At 64.8% G+C, this 18,200-nt stretch overlaps 2 protein-coding genes across 2 annotated transcripts; both read left to right on the top strand.

Annotated features, from left to right (window-relative positions):
• The first annotated feature begins 658 nt into the window (after positions 1-658).
• Positions 659-2,543, top strand: LOC135316487 (proline-rich protein 22-like). The gene is made up of 3 exons (XM_064469945.1): positions 659-761; positions 854-958; positions 1,381-2,543. Exons 1-3 carry the CDS (start codon positions 659-661, stop codon positions 2,541-2,543), a joined length of 1,371 nt encoding a protein of 456 aa, XP_064326015.1.
• A 13,297-nt stretch (positions 2,544-15,840) lies between these two features.
• On the top strand, positions 15,841-17,725 carry LOC135316486 (proline-rich protein 22-like). The gene is made up of 3 exons (XM_064469944.1): positions 15,841-15,943; positions 16,036-16,140; positions 16,563-17,725. The coding sequence occupies exons 1-3, from the start codon at positions 15,841-15,843 to the stop codon at positions 17,723-17,725; spliced, it is 1,371 nt and encodes a 456-aa protein (XP_064326014.1).
• Positions 17,726-18,200: the final 475 nt, after the last annotated feature.

The following is an 18,200-nucleotide window of genomic DNA, read 5'->3' as shown; positions in this document are numbered from 1 at the left end:
ATCCCTGAGGCTGTGTGAAAACGACTTCTCCCCAGCAAAGTCCAGGATTTTTCCAGGCCTGCTCCTCACAGCAGGATGGCATTCCCGGCTGATGCCTGGCAAGTGGAAGCCTGGCTCCCAGGCCACAGATTCCTCCTAATCACCTATAGGCTAACTCCCCGCTGCCGGCATGCCGGCTGGGCCATCGGCAGCACACAGCCACTCCAACAGCTGCCTTGGCTGCCACCCGCCTGGTCCTCCCCCGCAGCCTCCCGACCACAGCACCGCTGACTGCAAGGGCTGCACCATCAAACCCCTCCCTTTCCACCATCCACGTCGGCACCGCCACCTCGCCTGCCCTGCCCACCCCTCCTGAAGAGCCCCTACCCGCCATCCCAGCACTCCAGGCGTGGGACTCGTTCCACCGGGGACCGCGAATCCCAAGGAGAGCCCAGCTCCGCAAAGGGACCAAAGGCTTCCAGAAACAGCCACTTGTACCCACCGCCGCTGACAGCTGATGAACCCGCAACACATCGGGGGCACCCCAGCCCCCCTTAACCCTTTCCCTCCCCAGGAGGAGCTGGGGAGGCTCTAGGGGCATGGCGGAACACGGACAGCCGACACGTTCTGTCCCGGGAGACCCCAGAGTCTCCTTAGAGGCCAACAACCACAACGAACCATGGCGCGGCCACCACTGGGGCTCCCACCGCGCGGCTCCCGTGCCGCCCCGGCACCCCGGCTCCTCCACACTTTTGTACTCCCCGAAACCTTCTCCCCACCAGGTAGGCAACGAGCCCAGCCCTGCAGCCCGGGGACCGCTCCTGGGGGCAAGAGCGGAGCTCACCACCGGCCATCGCTCCTGTCTCTCTTTCAGGCTCAGCCAACCTGTGCCCACTGCCCGCGCAGGAGCAGCCCTTCCCCGCAGCCTGGGCACCCCCACCGGCGGTGGCAACCCACGCCCCACAGGCACCACCAGCAGGTACGGCACCCCTCTCTGCTCGGCCACCCCAACACCTTCAGCATCCCCGACCCACGGGCACCTTCAGCCCCCCCACCACCATCCCCAGCCCCCCGGCAGATATGGCACAGGCCTTCAGCAAGCCTGAGTGAGCATCGCTGCCCTCCCCTGGCTGACGGGAGCCCACCGCATCCAATTTCCAGAGAATTCCCCAAAGGCTTGGGGACATCCCTCCCATTTCACCCTCTCAAACTGAACCTCCTCCCCAGTTTCCAAGCCCACCTTGCCGGCACAGCAGATCACCCCAGAGGCGGGGAGCGCCCCGGCCACAAGCTCCTAACGTACCTGGTGCAGAGACGGGGGCTACAGGCAATGGGGGCTGGCTCAGCAGGTGCCCCTGCAGGGTCCCCGTGGACCAACACGGCTCCCACTCACCCCCACAGGGCTGCAGAGGCCTCCACGGGGCTGCTTCTTCGACCCGCGGGCGTTCCACATGCAGCGCACAACCACCAGCCTGCTTCCACGGGCCACCGCCACGCTCGCCCACGGTGCCGCTTCTCTGCCGGGTGCTGGCCTCTGGGGCCCCGGGGGCTGCGCGACCTGCCTGGCCTGGGCAGCCCCACGCACCCCCCACGGCCAACCCCAACACCACGCCCCCTACCAAGAGCAGAGGAGAGCGGTGGCCCCAGCCTCCCCGGTGCAGCCGCCGTCCAGCTCTGGCCTCCAGCACGCTGAAGGCACGGCTGCACCCTCGGCATGCAACATGCCACCAGGCACCAACGTCCCCACCAGCCCCTCTGCTGCCACCCACAACCAAGGTCTTGGGGACCCAGCTGCTGGCCTTGGAGTCTCTGACAAGGAGCTTCTTGAAGAGGCCCTAAGGCTCCTTGGTTGCTCCCTGGATGCGGAGGGGCTCAGCCAGGGAGGGCCCAGCAGCGGCCCCATGCCTGGGGACCCCGGTGGCACCTGCGCAGAGGCTGGAGCGGTGGCCACAGCCTCCCCGATCTCGCCGACGGCCATCCCCGCCTATGAGCACGCCGAGGGGCAGCCAGCACACACCAACATCGCTGTCAGCGGCACCCCCGCGGGGGCACACCCGGGCACCAACATCCCCCTGGGCACCCACGTCCACACCAGCCCCTCTGCTGCTCCCCACAACCAGCCTCTGGGAGACCCGGCCGCTGACCTTGCGCTGCCCGATGAGGTGCCTCTCCACGAGGCCCTCAGGTTCTTTGGCTGCTCCGTGGACGAGTCGGGGATCAGCCCGGAGGGTCCCAGCAGCGGCCCCACGCCTGGGGACCCTGGTGCCACCAGCGCAGGCATCCCCCCCTGCGACCTCGCCTCACTCGCTCTGCCCGAGGAGCTGCTCAGCCCTGACTACAGCGTCCCCGAGACCGCCGACGCCACCCTGAGCCTGGAAGAGTTTGTCCAGAGCATCGGGCTGGAGCTGCAGGAGCCGTGGGGGGATGCGGGGAGGGAGCTGCCAGGGCCCCAGCCTGCCATGGCAGGGGCACGGGGCAAGAAGCGGGGGAAGAGCCCCTTGCCAAAGGCCGCCAGCAAGCGCAGGGCTCTGGCAGGCAGCACGCGGGTGGCAGGGCGGGATTAGAGGGGGTGGCATGGCGGGGATTAGATGCAGCGTGGGGCTGAGGTGGAGGGCGGGGGAGTGGGGGTGGTGTTTAGGGGCGGAGGGCGGGGAGGCTGTTGGAGGGTGGGTGGGGTAGGGTAGCTTTGATTTTACCTGTTGCCTTGTGTTTTTTTCCATTAAAAGTTGTTTCTCCAGAACGGCTCTGTGCCTGCGTGGGAGGGGGAGGGAGCACAGGGGCCATGGGGAAATGGCACCCAAGGGGTGCAAAAGCCCCGCTGAGCCCCACATCACAGCCAGCAAGCCCCAAAGGGCACCGAGCCTCCCCCAGGGACGAGTCACCGCCAGCAGAGCAGGCAATGGTGGTGGGGGACTCCCCTGTCCCCTTCCCCAGGGGGGGCGGCCCTTTGGTGGGGGAGCCACGACAGTCGGGGCCCTGCAGGACTCACAGACACGGCCCCACACGGAAAGCAGCACAGAGCCCCTGGGACAAGGGTTCCGTACCACATGGAGGGCTACAGCTTCCCTGAGCCTCACGAGATAAAGAAGAGGGGGAGGGCGAGGGCTCCCCCTCGGCTCCTGGCGGACACCCAGAGCCTCTGCGACAAGGGCAGAGCTCGGGGGCCGGGGAGGGCACACCCCCCCCCAACAGGGCCTGCAAGGCCTTCGTCTTGAGCACGACCGGCGTCCCCTCCAGCAGGGACAGGGCTCGCTGCAAAGGCCCTCAAAGGCCCGCAAGACAATCGCGCCCTTCCTCGGGGCCCACTGTGCGCAGCCCCGAAGCACACCTTTGCCTCACTGCCGCACCAAAAGGTCCCCAAACGACACCAAGAATGGCGAGGGAGGGAGCTGCAGGCCAGGCAGGGACCCTCCTCCCCTTCTCGGGCTCCGCCGTGGGCAGCTGCAACACCAGGAAGGAGGCGGGGTTGGGAGAGGGGGAACCAGTAAGAATAATGACAAGACATGGCATTGGCCAGAAAGTGCCCCGAAGCTTCGTCCCTCTTTATTGCTGCAACGTGGGCCCAGTGCAGCCAACGGCGACTCTGGGGAGCCGCCTCAGCTTTGCGGGTGGGTCTTGCAGAAGGTGCGGGCTGAGGTCCCGTCAGAGCAGCCCCCGGCACCGGCAGTCGTAGGGGATAAGCCCCTTCCTTCGGGCAGTCCCAGTGATGCCGCTGGGGCGTTAGGAGTCCCGTTGGGGCCTGCACGGGCGCAGTCCCGGTGCCATCAGCATGGCACGGCGCAGCTCCCGGGGATGCTGCCGCTCACCGTCTCATCTCGCACGCTCGCCCGCCCCGAGCATCGTCCTCGCCCCAACACTCCTGTCCCCTGCACCAGCTGCACCGCCACCGCGCGCAATCTTTGGAATCGGGATCCCTCCAGTCCGAAACACTCTCTCCTAGACCCAAGCCTGCAGCTAGAGGCACTAACAAACTCTGCACATGATAGCCTAGGCCTCTTAAAGCATCGACTGCAAGCAACCAGCAAGACGACTGCTCAAATCTGAGCTGTGTTAGACTTCCTCCTGCCGAGGGAGAAAGGCGTATGCGGGAAGCTGAAGCTATCGGGAGGTGACAGTTGCGTCCACATGGCACACGTTTCAGTGCCACTACGAGAACAGATGAATGAGGTGAAGAGAATGGCCAAAGACACCAGAGAAATGCCCACTGCGCTAGGGACTAAGTGCCTGGGGAAAGTTTTCAGTGCGTTTGGGATTTCCCTGTTGGGGAGGCTAAGTAGCCTCCCTCAGTCTTTGCTAACGGTCATCATCGTAATTGTGGTAGTTTGTATTATTATCAGCTGTATTAAGAGCACGCTACGGAAATCCGTGTCCGCTGTGAAGGAGTCGCTCCCTTAAAAGCTGTCCCTGAGGCTAACGCTGCCCTAAATGCCATGTGTGAAATGGCCACGCCCCCAGTCTGCACCCACGCACTTGACATTCCCCCTTCAAACCCTATCCCTATGGGAGATGGATGTCCCAACACAACCCCAGGATGATGTTCGTATGTTTGCTCGTTGCTACTGTTAGTCACCGTTCGAATGTTGAAGATTGCTGCAGGGTTGATAGTTCGTGGTAGGTCGACTGTTGACTGATTGCGAACGATAACAGCTGAAAGACACTTGAAGAATGATGATCCACGCTGGGTATTAAACTCACCGACGCTTTGCCCCCTTTAAACTCTTGGGAGCAAGAGGTGACTGTACCACCGCTCCAAAGAAACCAGTTGGATCATGACTGTGGTTGCGAGGTGAGCTTGACGTTTGCTCTCTCAAAAGCCAGGGGAGCAACTCTGCTCTCCTTCTTTCTCATTACACGGACCGTTTTCAACTCAACCGCTTCACCATCACTGCGGCCAAGACCATCCCTTCTCCCAGCAGCCCTCCTCCATTCACAACCAGCAAGTCGAGGAGGGCCTCTTTCCCGGGGGGATCCCTGAGGATGTGTGAAAACGACTTCTCCCCAGCAAAGTCCAGGATTTTTCCAGGCCTGCTCCTCACAGCAGGATGGCATTCCCGGCTGATGCCTGGCAAGTGGAAGCCTGGCTCCCAGGCCACAGATTCCTCCTAATCACCTATAGGCTAACTCCCCGCTGCCGGCATGCCGGCTGGGCCATCGGCAGCACACAGCCACTCCAACAGCTGCCTTGGCTGCCACCCGCCTGGTCCTCCCCCGCAGCCTCCCGACCACAGCACCGCTGACTGCAAGGGCTGCACCATCAAACCCCTCCCTTTCCACCATCCACGTCGGCACCGCCACCTCGCCTGCCCTGCCCACCCCTCCTGAAGAGCCCCTACCCGCCATCCCAGCACTCCAGGCGTGGGACTCGTTCCACCGGGGACCGCGAATCCCAAGGAGAGCCCAGCTCCGCAAAGGGACCAAAGGCTTCCAGAAACAGCCACTTGTACCCACCGCCGCTGACAGCTGATGAACCCGCAACACATCGGGGGCACCCCAGCCCCCCTTAACCCTTTCCCTCCCCAGGAGGAGCTGGGGAGGCTCTAGGGGCATGGCGGAACACGGACAGCCGACACGTTCTGTCCCGGGAGACCCCAGAGTCTCCTTAGAGGCCAACAACCACAACGAACCATGGCGCGGCCACCACTGGGGCTCCCACCGCGCGGCTCCCGTGCCGCCCCGGCACCCCGGCTCCTCCACACTTTTGTACTCCCCGAAACCTTCTCCCCACCAGGTAGGCAACGAGCCCAGCCCTGCAGCCCGGGGACCACTCCTGGGGGCAAGAGCGGAGCTCACCACCGGCCATCGCTCCTGTCTCTCTTTCAGGCTCAGCCAACCTGTGCCCACTGCCCGCGCAGGAGCAGCCCTTCCCCGCAGCCTGGGCACCCCCACCGGCGGTGGCAACCCACGCCCCACAGGCACCACCAGCAGGTACGGCACCCCTCTCTGCTCGGCCACCCCAACACCTTCAGCATCCCCGACCCACGGGCACCTTCAGCCCCCCCACCACCATCCCCAGCCCCCCGGCAGATATGGCACAGGCCTTCAGCAAGCCTGAGTGAGCATCGCTGCCCTCCCCTGGCTGACGGGAGCCCACCGCATCCAATTTCCAGAGAATTCCCCAAAGGCTTGGGGACATCCCTCCCATTTCACCCTCTCAAACTGAACCTCCTCCCCAGTTTCCAAGCCCACCTTGCCGGCACAGCAGATCACCCCAGAGGCGGGGAGCGCCCCGGCCACAAGCTCCTAACGTACCTGGTGCAGAGACGGGGGCTACAGGCAATGGGGGCTGGCTCAGCAGGTGCCCCTGCAGGGTCCCCGTGGACCAACACGGCTCCCACTCACCCCCACAGGGCTGCAGAGGCCTCCACGGGGCTGCTTCTTCGACCCGCGGGCGTTCCACATGCGGCGCACAACCACCAGCCTGCTTCCACGGGCCACCGCCACGCTCGCCCACGGTGCCGCTTCTCTGCCGGGTGCTGGCCTCTGGGGCCCCGGGGGCTGCGCGACCTGCCTGGCCTGGGCAGCCCCACGCACCCCCCACGGCCAACCCCAACACCACGCCCCCTACCAAGAGCAGAGGAGAGCGGTGGCCCCAGCCTCCCCGGTGCAGCCGCCGTCCAGCTCTGGCCTCCAGCACGCTGAAGGCACGGCTGCACCCTCGGCATGCAACATGCCACCAGGCACCAACGTCCCCACCAGCCCCTCGACTGCCACCCACAACCAAGGTCTTGGGGACCCAGCTGCTGGCCTTGGAGTCTCTGACAAGGAGCTTCTTGAAGAGGCCCTAAGGCTCCTTGGTTGCTCCCTGGATGCGGAGGGGCTCAGCCAGGGAGGGCCCAGCAGCGGCCCCATGCCTGGGGACCCCGGTGGCACCTGCGCAGAGGCTGGAGCGGTGGCCACAGCCTCCCCGATCTCGCCGACGGCCATCCCCGCCTATGAGCACGCCGAGGGGCAGCCAGCACACACCAACATCGCTGTCAGCGGCACCCCCGCGGGGGCACACCCGGGCACCAACATCCCCCTGGGCACCCACGTCCACACCAGCCCCTCTGCTGCTCCCCACAACCAGCCGCTGGGAGACCCGGCCGCTGACCTTGCGCTGCCCGATGAGGTGCCTCTCCACGAGGCCCTCAGGTTCTTTGGCTGCTCCATGGACGAGTCGGGGATCAGCCCGGAGGGTCCCAGCAGCGGCCCCACGCCTGGGGACCCTGGTGCCACCAGCGCAGGCATCCCCCCCGCGACCTCGCCTCACTCGCTCTGCCCGAGGAGCTGCTCAGCCCTGACTACAGCGTCCCCGAGACCGCCGACGCCACCCTGAGCCTGGAAGAGTTTGTCCAGAGCATCGGGCTGGAGCTGCAGGAGCCGTGGGGGGATGCGGGGAGGGAGCTGCCAGGGCCCCAGCCTGCCATGGCAGGGGCACGGGGCAAGAAGCGGGGGAAGAGCCCCTTGCCAAAGGCCGCCAGCAAGCGCAGGGCTCTGGCAGGCAGCACGCGGGTGGCAGGGCGGGATTAGAGGGGGTGGCATGGCGGGGATTAGATGCAGCGTGGGGCTGAGGTGGAGGGCGGGGGAGTGGGGGTGGTGTTTAGGGGCGGAGGGCGGGGAGGCTGTTGGAGGGTGGGTGGGGTAGGGTAGCTTTGATTTTACCTGTTGCCTTGTGTTTTTTTCCATTAAAAGTTGTTTCTCCAGAACGGCTCTGTGCCTGCGTGGGAGGGGGAGGGAGCACAGGGGCCATGGGGAAATGGCACCCAAGGGGTGCAAAAGCCCCGCTGAGCCCCACATCACAGCCAGCAAGCCCCAAAGGGCACCGAGCCTCCCCCAGGGACGAGTCACCGCCAGCAGAGCAGGCAATGGTGGTGGGGGACTCCCCTGTCCCCTTCCCCAGGGGGGGCGGCCCTTTGGTGGGGGAGCCACGACAGTCGGGGCCCTGCAGGACTCACAGACACGGCCCCACACGGAAAGCAGCACAGAGCCCCTGGGACAAGGGTTCCGTACCACATGGAGGGCTACAGCTTCCCTGAGCCTCACTAGATAAAGAAGAGGGGGAGGGCGAGGGCTCCCCCTCGGCTCCTGGCGGACACCCAGAGCCTCTGCGACAAGGGCAGAGCTCGGGGGCCGGGGAGGGCACACCCCCCCCCAACAGGGCCTGCAAGGCCTTCGTCTTGAGCACGACCGGCGTCCCCTCCAGCAGGGACAGGGCTCGCTGCAAAGGCCCTCAAAGGCCCGCAAGACAATCGCGCCCTTCCTCGGGGCCCACTGTGCGCAGCCCCGAAGCACACCTTTGCCTCACTGCCGCACCAAAAGGTCCCCAAACGACACCAAGAATGGCGAGGGAGGGAGCTGCAGGCCAGGCAGGGACCCTCCTCCCCTTCTCGGGCTCCGCCGTGGGCAGCTGCAACACCAGGAAGGAGGCGGGGTTGGGAGAGGGGGAACCAGTAAGAATAATGACAAGACATGGCATTGGCCAGAAAGTGCCCCGAAGCTTCATCCCTCTTTATTGCTGCAACGTGGGCCCAGTGCAGCCAACGGCGACTCTGGGGAGCCGCCTCAGCTTTGCGGGTGGGTCTTGCAGAAGGTGCGGGCTGAGGTCCCGTCAGAGCAGCCCCCGGCACCGGCAGTCGTAGGGGATAAGCCCCTTCCTTCGGGCAGTCCCAGTGATGCCGCTGGGGCGTTAGGAGTCCCGTTGGGGCCTGCACGGGCGCAGTCCCGGTGCCATCAGCATGGCACGGCGCAGCTCCCGGGGATGCTGCCGCTCACCGTCTCATCTCGCACGCTCGCCCGCCCCGAGCATCGTCCTCGCCCCAACACTCCTGTCCCCTGCACCAGCTGCACCGCCACCGCGCGCAGTCTTTGGAATCGGGATCCCTCCAGTCCGAAACACTCTCTCCTAGACCCAAGCCTGCAGCTAGAGGCACTAACAAACTCTGCACATGATAGCCTAGGCCTCTTAAAGCATCGACTGCAAGAAACCAGCAAGACGGCTGCTCAAATCTGAGCTGTGTTAGACTTCCTCCTGCCGAGGGAGAAAGGCGTATGCGGGAAGCTGAAGCTATCGGGAGGTGACAGTTGCGTCCACATGGCACACGTTTCAGTGCCACTACGAGAACAGATGAATGAGGTGAAGAGAATGGCCAAAGACACCAGAGAAATGCCCACTGCGCTAGGGACTAAGTGCCTGGGGAAAGTTTTCAGTGCGTTTGGGATTTCCCTGTTGGGGAGGCTAAGTAGCCTCCCTCAGTCTTTGCTAACGGTCATCATCGTAATTGTGGTAGTTTGTATTATTATCAGCTGTATTAAGAGCACGCTACGGAAATCCGTGTCCGCTGTGAAGGAGTCGCTCCCTTAAAAGCTGTCCCTGAGGCTAACGCTGCCCTAAATGCCATGTGTGAAATGGCCACGCCCCCAGTCTGCACCCACGCACTTGACATTCCCCCTTCAAACCCTATCCCTATGGGAGATGGATGTCCCAACACAACCCCAGGATGATGTTCGTATGTTTGCTCGTTGCTACTGTTAGTCACCGTTCGAATGTTGAAGATTGCTGCAGGGTTGATAGTTCGTGGTAGGTCGACTGTTGACTGATTGCGAACGATAACAGCTGAAAGACACTTGAAGAATGATGATCCACGCTGGGTATTAAACTCACCGACGCTTTGCCCCCTTTAAACTCTTGGGAGCAAGAGGTGACTGTACCACCGCTCCAAAGAAACCAGTTGGATCATGACTGTGGTTGCGAGGTGAGCTTGACGTTTGCTCTCTCAAAAGCCAGGGGAGCAACTCTGCTCTCCTTCTTTCTCATTACACGGACCGTTTTCAACTCAACCGCTTCACCATCACTGCGGCCAAGACCATCCCTTCTCCCAGCAGCCCTCCTCCATTCACAACCAGCAAGTCGAGGAGGGCCTCTTTCCCGGGGGGATCCCTGAGGATGTGTGAAAACGACTTCTCCCCAGCAAAGTCCAGGATTTTTCCAGGCCTGCTCCTCACAGCAGGATGGCATTCCCGGCTGATGCCTGGCAAGTGGAAGCCTGGCTCCCAGGCCACAGATTCCTCCTAATCACCTATAGGCTAACTCCCCGCTGCCGGCATGCCGGCTGGGCCATCGGCAGCACACAGCCACTCCAACAGCTGCCTTGGCTGCCACCCGCCTGGTCCTCCCCCGCAGCCTCCCGACCACAGCACCGCTGACTGCAAGGGCTGCACCATCAAACCCCTCCCTTTCCACCATCCACGTCGGCACCGCCACCTCGCCTGCCCTGCCCACCCCTCCTGAAGAGCCCCTACCCGCCATCCCAGCACTCCAGGCGTGGGACTCGTTCCACCGGGGACCGCGAATCCCAAGGAGAGCCCAGCTCCGCAAAGGGACCAAAGGCTTCCAGAAACAGCCACTTGTACCCACCGCCGCTGACAGCTGATGAACCCGCAACACATCGGGGGCACCCCAGCCCCCCTTAACCCTTTCCCTCCCCAGGAGGAGCTGGGGAGGCTCTAGGGGCATGGCGGAACACGGACAGCCGACACGTTCTGTCCCGGGAGACCCCAGAGTCTCCTTAGAGGCCAACAACCAGAACGAACCATGGCGCGGCCACCACTGGGGCTCCCACCGCGCGGCTCCCGTGCCGCCCCGGCACCCCGGCTCCTCCACACTTTTGTACTCCCCGAAACCTTCTCCCCACCAGGTAGGCAACGAGCCCAGCCCTGCAGCCCGGGGACCACTCCTGGGGGCAAGAGCGGAGCTCACCACCGGCCATCGCTCCTGTCTCTCTTTCAGGCTCAGCCAACCTGTGCCCACTGCCCGCGCAGGAGCAGCCCTTCCCCGCAGCCTGGGCACCCCCACCGGCGGTGGCAACCCACGCCCCACAGGCACCACCAGCAGGTACGGCACCCCTCTCTGCTCGGCCACCCCAACACCTTCAGCATCCCCGACCCACGGGCACCTTCAGCCCCCCCACCACCATCCCCAGCCCCCCGGCAGATATGGCACAGGCCTTCAGCAAGCCTGAGTGAGCATCGCTGCCCTCCCCTGGCTGACGGGAGCCCACCACATCCAATTTCCAGAGAATTCCCCAAAGGCTTGGGGACATCCCTCCCATTTCACCCTCTCAAACTGAACCTCCTCCCCAGTTTCCAAGCCCACCTTGCCGGCACAGCAGATCACCCCAGAGGCGGGGAGCGCCCCGGCCACACGCTCCTAACGTACCTGGTGCAGAGACGGGGGCTACAGGCAATGGGGGCTGGCTCAGCAGGTGCCCCTGCAGGGTCCCCGTGGACCAACACGGCTCCCACTCACCCCCACAGGGCTGCAGAGGCCTCCACGGGGCTGCTTCTTCGACCCGCGGGCGTTCCACATGCAGCGCACAACCACCAGCCTGCTTCCACGGGCCACCGCCACGCTCGCCCACGGTGCCGCTTCTCTGCCGGGTGCTGGCCTCTGGGGCCCCGGGGGCTGCGCGACCTGCCTGGCCTGGGCAGCCCCACGCACCCCCCACGGCCAACCCCAACACCACGCCCCCTACCAAGAGCAGAGGAGAGCGGTGGCCCCAGCCTCCCCGGTGCAGCCGCCGTCCAGCTCTGGCCTCCAGCACGCTGAAGGCACGGCTGCACCCTCGGCATGCAACATGCCACCAGGCACCAACGTCCCCACCAGCCCCTCGACTGCCACCCACAACCAAGGTCTTGGGGACCCAGCTGCTGGCCTTGGAGTCTCTGACAAGGAGCTTCTTGAAGAGGCCCTAAGGCTCCTTGGTTGCTCCCTGGATGCGGAGGGGCTCAGCCAGGGAGGGCCCAGCAGCGGCCCCATGCCTGGGGACCCCGGTGGCACCTGCGCAGAGGCTGGAGCGGTGGCCACAGCCTCCCCGATCTCGCCGACGGCCATCCCCGCCTATGAGCACGCCGAGGGGCAGCCAGCACACACCAACATCGCTGTCAGCGGCACCCCCGCGGGGGCACACCCGGGCACCAACATCCCCCTGGGCACCCACGTCCACACCAGCCCCTCTGCTGCTCCCCACAACCAGCCTCTGGGAGACCCGGCTGCTGACCTTGCGCTGCCCGATGAGGTGCCTCTCCACGAGGCCCTCAGGTTCTTTGGCTGCTCCGTGGACGAGTCGGGGATCAGCCCGGAGGGTCCCAGCAGCGGCCCCACGCCTGGGGACCCCGGTGGCACCTGCGCAGAGGCTGGAGCGGTGGCCACAGCCTCCCCGATCTCGCCGACGGCCATCCCCGCCTATGAGCACGCCGAGGGGCAGCCAGCACACACCAACATCGCTGTCAGCGGCACCCCCGCGGGGGCACACCCGGGCACCAACATCCCCCTGGGCACCCACGTCCACACCAGCCCCTCTGCTGCTCCCCACAACCAGCCTCTGGGAGACCCGGCTGCTGACCTTGCGCTGCCCGATGAGGTGCCTCTCCACGAGGCCCTCAGGTTCTTTGGCTGCTCCGTGGACGAGTCGGGGATCAGCCCGGAGGGTCCCAGCAGCGGCCCCACGCCCGGGGACCCTGGTGCCACCAGCGCAGGCATCCCCCCCTGCGACCTCGCCTCACTCGCTCTGCCCGAGGAGCTGCTCAGCCCTGACTACAGCGTCCCCGAGACCGCCGACGCCACCCTGAGCCTGGAAGAGTTTGTCCAGAGCATCGGGCTGGAGCTGCAGGAGCCGTGGGGGGATGCGGGGAGGGAGCTGCCAGGGCCCCAGCCTGCCATGGCAGGGGCACGGGGCAAGAAGCGGGGGAAGAGCCCCTTGCCAAAGGCCGCCAGCAAGCGCAGGGCTCTGGCAGGCAGCACGCGGGTGGCAGGGCGGGATTAGAGGGGGTGGCATGGCGGGGATTAGATGCAGCGTGGGGCTGAGGTGGAGGGCGGGGGAGTGGGGGTGGTGTTTAGGGGCGGAGGGCGGGGAGGCTGTTGGAGGGTGGGTGGGGTAGGGTAGCTTTGATTTTACCTGTTGCCTTGTGTTTTTTTCCATTAAAAGTTGTTTCTCCAGAACGGCTCTGTGCCTGCGTGGGAGGGGGAGGGAGCACAGGGGCCATGGGGAAATGGCACCCAAGGGGTGCAAAAGCCCCGCTGAGCCCCACATCACAGCCAGCAAGCCCCAAAGGGCACCGAGCCTCCCCCAGGGACGAGTCACCGCCAGCAGAGCAGGCAATGGTGGTGGGGGACTCCCCTGTCCCCTTCCCCAGGGGGGGCGGCCCTTTGGTGGGGGAGCCACGACAGTCGGGGCCCTGCAGGACTCACAGACACGGCCCCACACGGAAAGCAGCACAGAGCCCCTGGGACAAGGGTTCCGTACCACATGGAGGGCTACAGCTTCCCTGAGCCTCACTAGATAAAGAAGAGGGGGAGGGCGAGGGCTCCCCCTCGGCTCCTGGCGGACACCCAGAGCCTCTGCGACAAGGGCAGAGCTCGGGGGCCGGGGAGGGCACACCCCCCCCCAACAGGGCCTGCAAGGCCTTCGTCTTGAGCACGACCGGCGTCCCCTCCAGCAGGGACAGGGCTCGCTGCAAAGGCCCTCAAAGGCCCGCAAGACAATCGCGCCCTTCCTCGGGGCCCACTGTGCGCAGCCCCGAAGCACACCTTTGCCTCACTGCCGCACCAAAAGGTCCCCAAACGACACCAAGAATGGCGAGGGAGGGAGCTGCAGGCCAGGCAGGGACCCTCCTCCCCTTCTCGGGCTCCGCCGTGGGCAGCTGCAACACCAGGAAGGAGGCGGGGTTGGGAGAGGGGGAACCAGTAAGAATAATGACAAGACATGGCATTGGCCAGAAAGTGCCCCGAAGCTTCGTCCCTCTTTATTGCTGCAACGTGGGCCCAGTGCAGCCAACGGCGACTCTGGGGAGCCGCCTCAGCTTTGCGGGTGGGTCTTGCAGAAGGTGCGGGCTGAGGTCCCGTCAGAGCAGCCCCCGGCACCGGCAGTCGTAGGGGATAAGCCCCTTCCTTCGGGCAGTCCCAGTGATGCCGCTGGGGCGTTAGGAGTCCCGTTGGGGCCTGCACGGGCGCAGTCCCGGTGCCATCAGCATGGCACGGCGCAGCTCCCGGGGATGCTGCCGCTCACCGTCTCATCTCGCACGCTCGCCCGCCCCGAGCATCGTCCTCGCCCCAACACTCCTGTCCCCTGCACCAGCTGCACCGCCACCGCGCGCAATCTTTGGAATCGGGATCCCTCCAGTCCGAAACACTCTCTCCTAGACCCAAGCCTGCAGCTAGAGGCACTAACAAACTCTGCACATGATAGCCTAGGCCTCTTAAAGCATCGACTGCAAGAAACCAGCAAGACGACTGCTCAAATCTGAGCTGTGTTAGACTTCCTCCTGCCGAGGGAGAAAGGCGTATGCGGGAAGCTGAAGCTATCGGGAGGTGACAGTTGCGTCCACATGGCACACGTTTCAGTGCCACTACGAGAACAGATGAACGAGGTGAAGAGAATGGCCAAAGACACCAGAGAAATGCCCACTGCGCTAGGGACTAAGTGCCTGGGGAAAGTTTTCAGTGCGTTTGGGATTTCCCTGTTGGGGAGGCTAAGTAGCCTCCCTCAGTCTTTGCTAACGGTCATCATCGTAATTGTGGTAGTTTGTATTATTATCAGCTGTATTAAGAGCACGCTACGGAAATCCGTGTCCGCTGTGAAGGAGTCGCTCCCTTAAAAGCTGTCCCTGAGGCTAACGCTGCCCTAAATGCCATGTGTGAAATGGCCACGCCCCCAGTCTGCACCCACGCACTTGACATTCCCCCTTCAAACCCTATCCCTATGGGAGATGGATGTCCCAACACAACCCCAGGATGATGTTCGTATGTTTGCTCGTTGCTACTGTTAGTCACCCTTCGAATGTTGAAGATTGCTGCAGGGTTGATAGTTCGTGGTAGGTCGACTGTTGACTGATTGTGAACGATAACAGCTGAAAGACACTTGAAGAATGATGATCCACGCTGGGTATTAAACTCACCGACGCTTTGCCCCCTTTAAACTCTTGGGAGCAAGAGGTGACTGTACCACCGCTCCAAAGAAACCAGTTGGATCATGACTGTGGTTGCGAGGTGAGCTTGACGTTTGCTCTCTCAAAAGCCAGGGGAGCAACTCTGCTCTCCTTCTTTCTCATTACACGGACCGTTTGCAACTCAACCGCTTCACCATCACTGCGGCCAAGACCATCCCTTCTCCCAGCAGCCCTCCTCCATTCACAACCAGCAAGTCGAGGAGGGCCTCTTTCCCGGGGGGATCCCTGAGGCTGTGTGAAAACGACTTCTCCCCAGCAAAGTCCAGGATTTTTCCAGGCCTGCTCCTCACAGCAGGATGGCATTCCCGGCTGATGCCTGGCAAGTGGAAGCCTGGCTCCCAGGCCACAGATTCCTCCTAATCACCTATAGGCTAACTCCCCGCTGCCGGCATGCCGGCTGGGCCATCGGCAGCACACAGCCACTCCAACAGCTGCCTTGGCTGCCACCCGCCTGGTCCTCCCCCGCAGCCTCCCGACCACAGCACCGCTGACTGCAAGGGCTGCACCATCAAACCCCTCCCTTTCCACCATCCACGTCGGCACCGCCACCTCGCCTGCCCTGCCCACCCCTCCTGAAGAGCCCCTACCCGCCATCCCAGCACTCCGGGCGTGGGACTCGTTCCACCGGGGACCGCGAATCCCAAGGAGAGCCCAGCTCCGCAAAGGGACCAAAGGCTTCCAGAAACAGCCACTTGTACCCACCGCCGCTGACAGCTGATGAACCCGCAACACATCGGGGGCACCCCAGCCCCCCTTAACCCTTTCCCTCCCCAGGAGGAGCTGGGGAGGCTCTAGGGGCATGGCGGAACACGGACAGCCGACACGTTCTGTCCCGGGAGACCCCAGAGTCTCCTTAGAGGCCAACAACCACAACGAACCATGGCGCGGCCACCACTGGGGCTCCCACCGCGCGGCTCCCGTGCCGCCCCGGCACCCCGGCTCCTCCACACTTTTGTACTCCCCGAAACCTTCTCCCCACCAGGTAGGCAACGAGCCCAGCCCTGCAGCCCGGGGACCGCTCCTGGGGGCAAGAGCGGAGCTCACCACCGGCCATCGCTCCTGTCTCTCTTTCAGGCTCAGCCAACCTGTGCCCACTGCCCGCGCAGGAGCAGCCCTTCCCCGCAGCCTGGGCACCCCCACCGGCGGTGGCAACCCACGCCCCACAGGCACCACCAGCAGGTACGGCACCCCTCTCTGCTCGGCCACCCCAACACCTTCAGCATCCCCGACCCACGGGCACCTTCAGCCCCCCCACCACCATCCCCAGCCCCCCGGCAGATATGGCACAGGCCTTCAGCAAGCCTGAGTGAGCATCGCTGCCCTCCCCTGGCTGACGGGAGCCCACCGCATCCAATTTCCAGAGAATTCCCCAAAGGCTTGGGGACATCCCTCCCATTTCACCCTCTCAAACTGAACCTCCTCCCCAGTTTCCAAGCCCACCTTGCCGGCACAGCAGATCACCCCAGAGGCGGGGAGCGCCCCGGCCACAAGCTCCTAACGTACCTGGTGCAGAGACGGGGGCTACAGGCAATGGGGGCTGGCTCAGCAGGTGCCCCTGCAGGGTCCCCGTGGACCAACACGGCTCCCACTCACCCCCACAGGGCTGCAGAGGCCTCCACGGGGCTGCTTCTTCGACCCGCGGGCGTTCCACATGCAGCGCACAACCACCAGCCTGCTTCCACGGGCCACCGCCACGCTCGCCCACGGTGCCACTTCTCTGCCGGGTGCTGGCCTCTGGGGCCCCGGGGGCTGCGCGACCTGCCTGGCCTGGGCAGCCCCACGCACCCCCCACGGCCAACCCCAACACCACGCCCCCTACCAAGAGCAGAGGAGAGCGGTGGCCCCAGCCTCCCCGGTGCAGCCGCCGTCCAGCTCTGGCCTCCAGCACGCTGAAGGCACGGCTGCACCCTCGGCATGCAACATGCCACCAGGCACCAACGTCCCCACCAGCCCCTCGACTGCCACCCACAACCAAGGTCTTGGGGACCCAGCTGCTGGCCTTGGAGTCTCTGACAAGGAGCTTCTTGAAGAGGCCCTAAGGCTCCTTGGTTGCTCCCTGGATGCGGAGGGGCTCAGCCAGGGAGGGCCCAGCAGCGGCCCCATGCCTGGGGACCCCGGTGGCACCTGCGCAGAGGCTGGAGCGGTGGCCACAGCCTCCCCGATCTCGCCGACGGCCATCCCCGCCTATGAGCACGCCGAGGGGCAGCCAGCACACACCAACATCGCTGTCAGCGGCACCCCCGCGGGGGCACACCCGGGCACCAACATCCCCCTGGGCACCCACGTCCACACCAGCCCCTCTGCTGCTCCCCACAACCAGCCTCTGGGAGACCCGGCTGCTGACCTTGCGCTGCCCGATGAGGTGCCTCTCCACGAGGCCCTCAGGTTCTTTGGCTGCTCCATGGACGAGTCGGGGATCAGCCCGGAGGGTCCCAGCAGCGGCCCCACGCCTGGGGACCCTGGTGCCACCAGCGCAGGCATCCCCCCCTGCGACCTCGCCTCACTCGCTCTGCCCGAGGAGCTGCTCAGCCCTGACTACAGCGTCCCCGAGACCGCCGACGCCACCCTGAGCCTGGAAGAGTTTGTCCAGAGCATCGGGCTGGAGCTGCAGGAGCCGTGGGGGGATGCGGGGAGGGAGCTGCCAGGGCCCCAGCCTGCCATGGCAGGGGCACGGGGCAAGAAGCGGGGGAAGAGCCCCTTGCCAAAGGCCGCCAGCAAGCGCAGGGCTCTGGCAGGCAGCACGCGGGTGGCAGGGCGGGATTAGAGGGGGTGGCATGGCGGGGATTAGATGCAGCGTGGGGCTGAGGTGGAGGGCGGGGGAGTGGGGGTGGTGTTTAGGGGCGGAGGGCGGGGAGGCTGTTGGAGGGTGGGTGGGGTAGGGTAGCTTTGATTTTACCTGTTGCCTTGTGTTTTTTTCCATTAAAAGTTGTTTCTCCAGAACGGCTCTGTGCCTGCGTGGGAGGGGGAGGGAGCACAGGGGCCATGGGGAAATGGCACCCAAGGGGTGCAAAAGCCCCGCTGAGCCCCACATCACAGCCAGCAAGCCCCAAAGGGCACCGAGCCTCCCCCAGGGACGAGTCACCGCCAGCAGAGCAGGCAATGGTGGTGGGGGACTCCCCTGTCCCCTTCCCCAGGGGGGGCGGCCCTTTGGTGGGGGAGCCACGACAGTCGGGGCCCTGCAGGACTCACAGACACGGCCCCACACGGAAAGCAGCACAGAGCCCCTGGGACAAGGGTTC

The sequence above is a fragment of the Phalacrocorax carbo genome, chromosome 19 (assembly GCF_963921805.1).
Source record: "Phalacrocorax carbo chromosome 19, bPhaCar2.1, whole genome shotgun sequence".
NCBI classification, from domain to species: Eukaryota; Metazoa; Chordata; class Aves; order Suliformes; family Phalacrocoracidae; genus Phalacrocorax; species Phalacrocorax carbo.
This window is presented reverse-complemented; position numbering and strand designations above follow the sequence as displayed.

Excerpts from the sequence above, each read along its gene's own strand:
- LOC135316487 (XM_064469945.1), top strand. The coding sequence starts at position 659 with ATGGCGCGGCCACCACTGGGGCTCCCACCGCGCGGCTCCCGTGCCGCC. Across the intron at positions 762-853 it reads CGAAACCTTCTCCCCACCAG|GCTCAGCCAACCTGTGCCCA; the intron begins GTAGGCAACGAG and ends TCTCTCTTTCAG. Across the intron at positions 959-1,380 it reads CCCACAGGCACCACCAGCAG|GGCTGCAGAGGCCTCCACGG; the intron begins GTACGGCACCCC and ends TCACCCCCACAG.
- LOC135316486 (XM_064469944.1), top strand. The coding sequence starts at position 15,841 with ATGGCGCGGCCACCACTGGGGCTCCCACCGCGCGGCTCCCGTGCCGCC. Across the intron at positions 15,944-16,035 it reads CGAAACCTTCTCCCCACCAG|GCTCAGCCAACCTGTGCCCA; the intron begins GTAGGCAACGAG and ends TCTCTCTTTCAG. Across the intron at positions 16,141-16,562 it reads CCCACAGGCACCACCAGCAG|GGCTGCAGAGGCCTCCACGG; the intron begins GTACGGCACCCC and ends TCACCCCCACAG.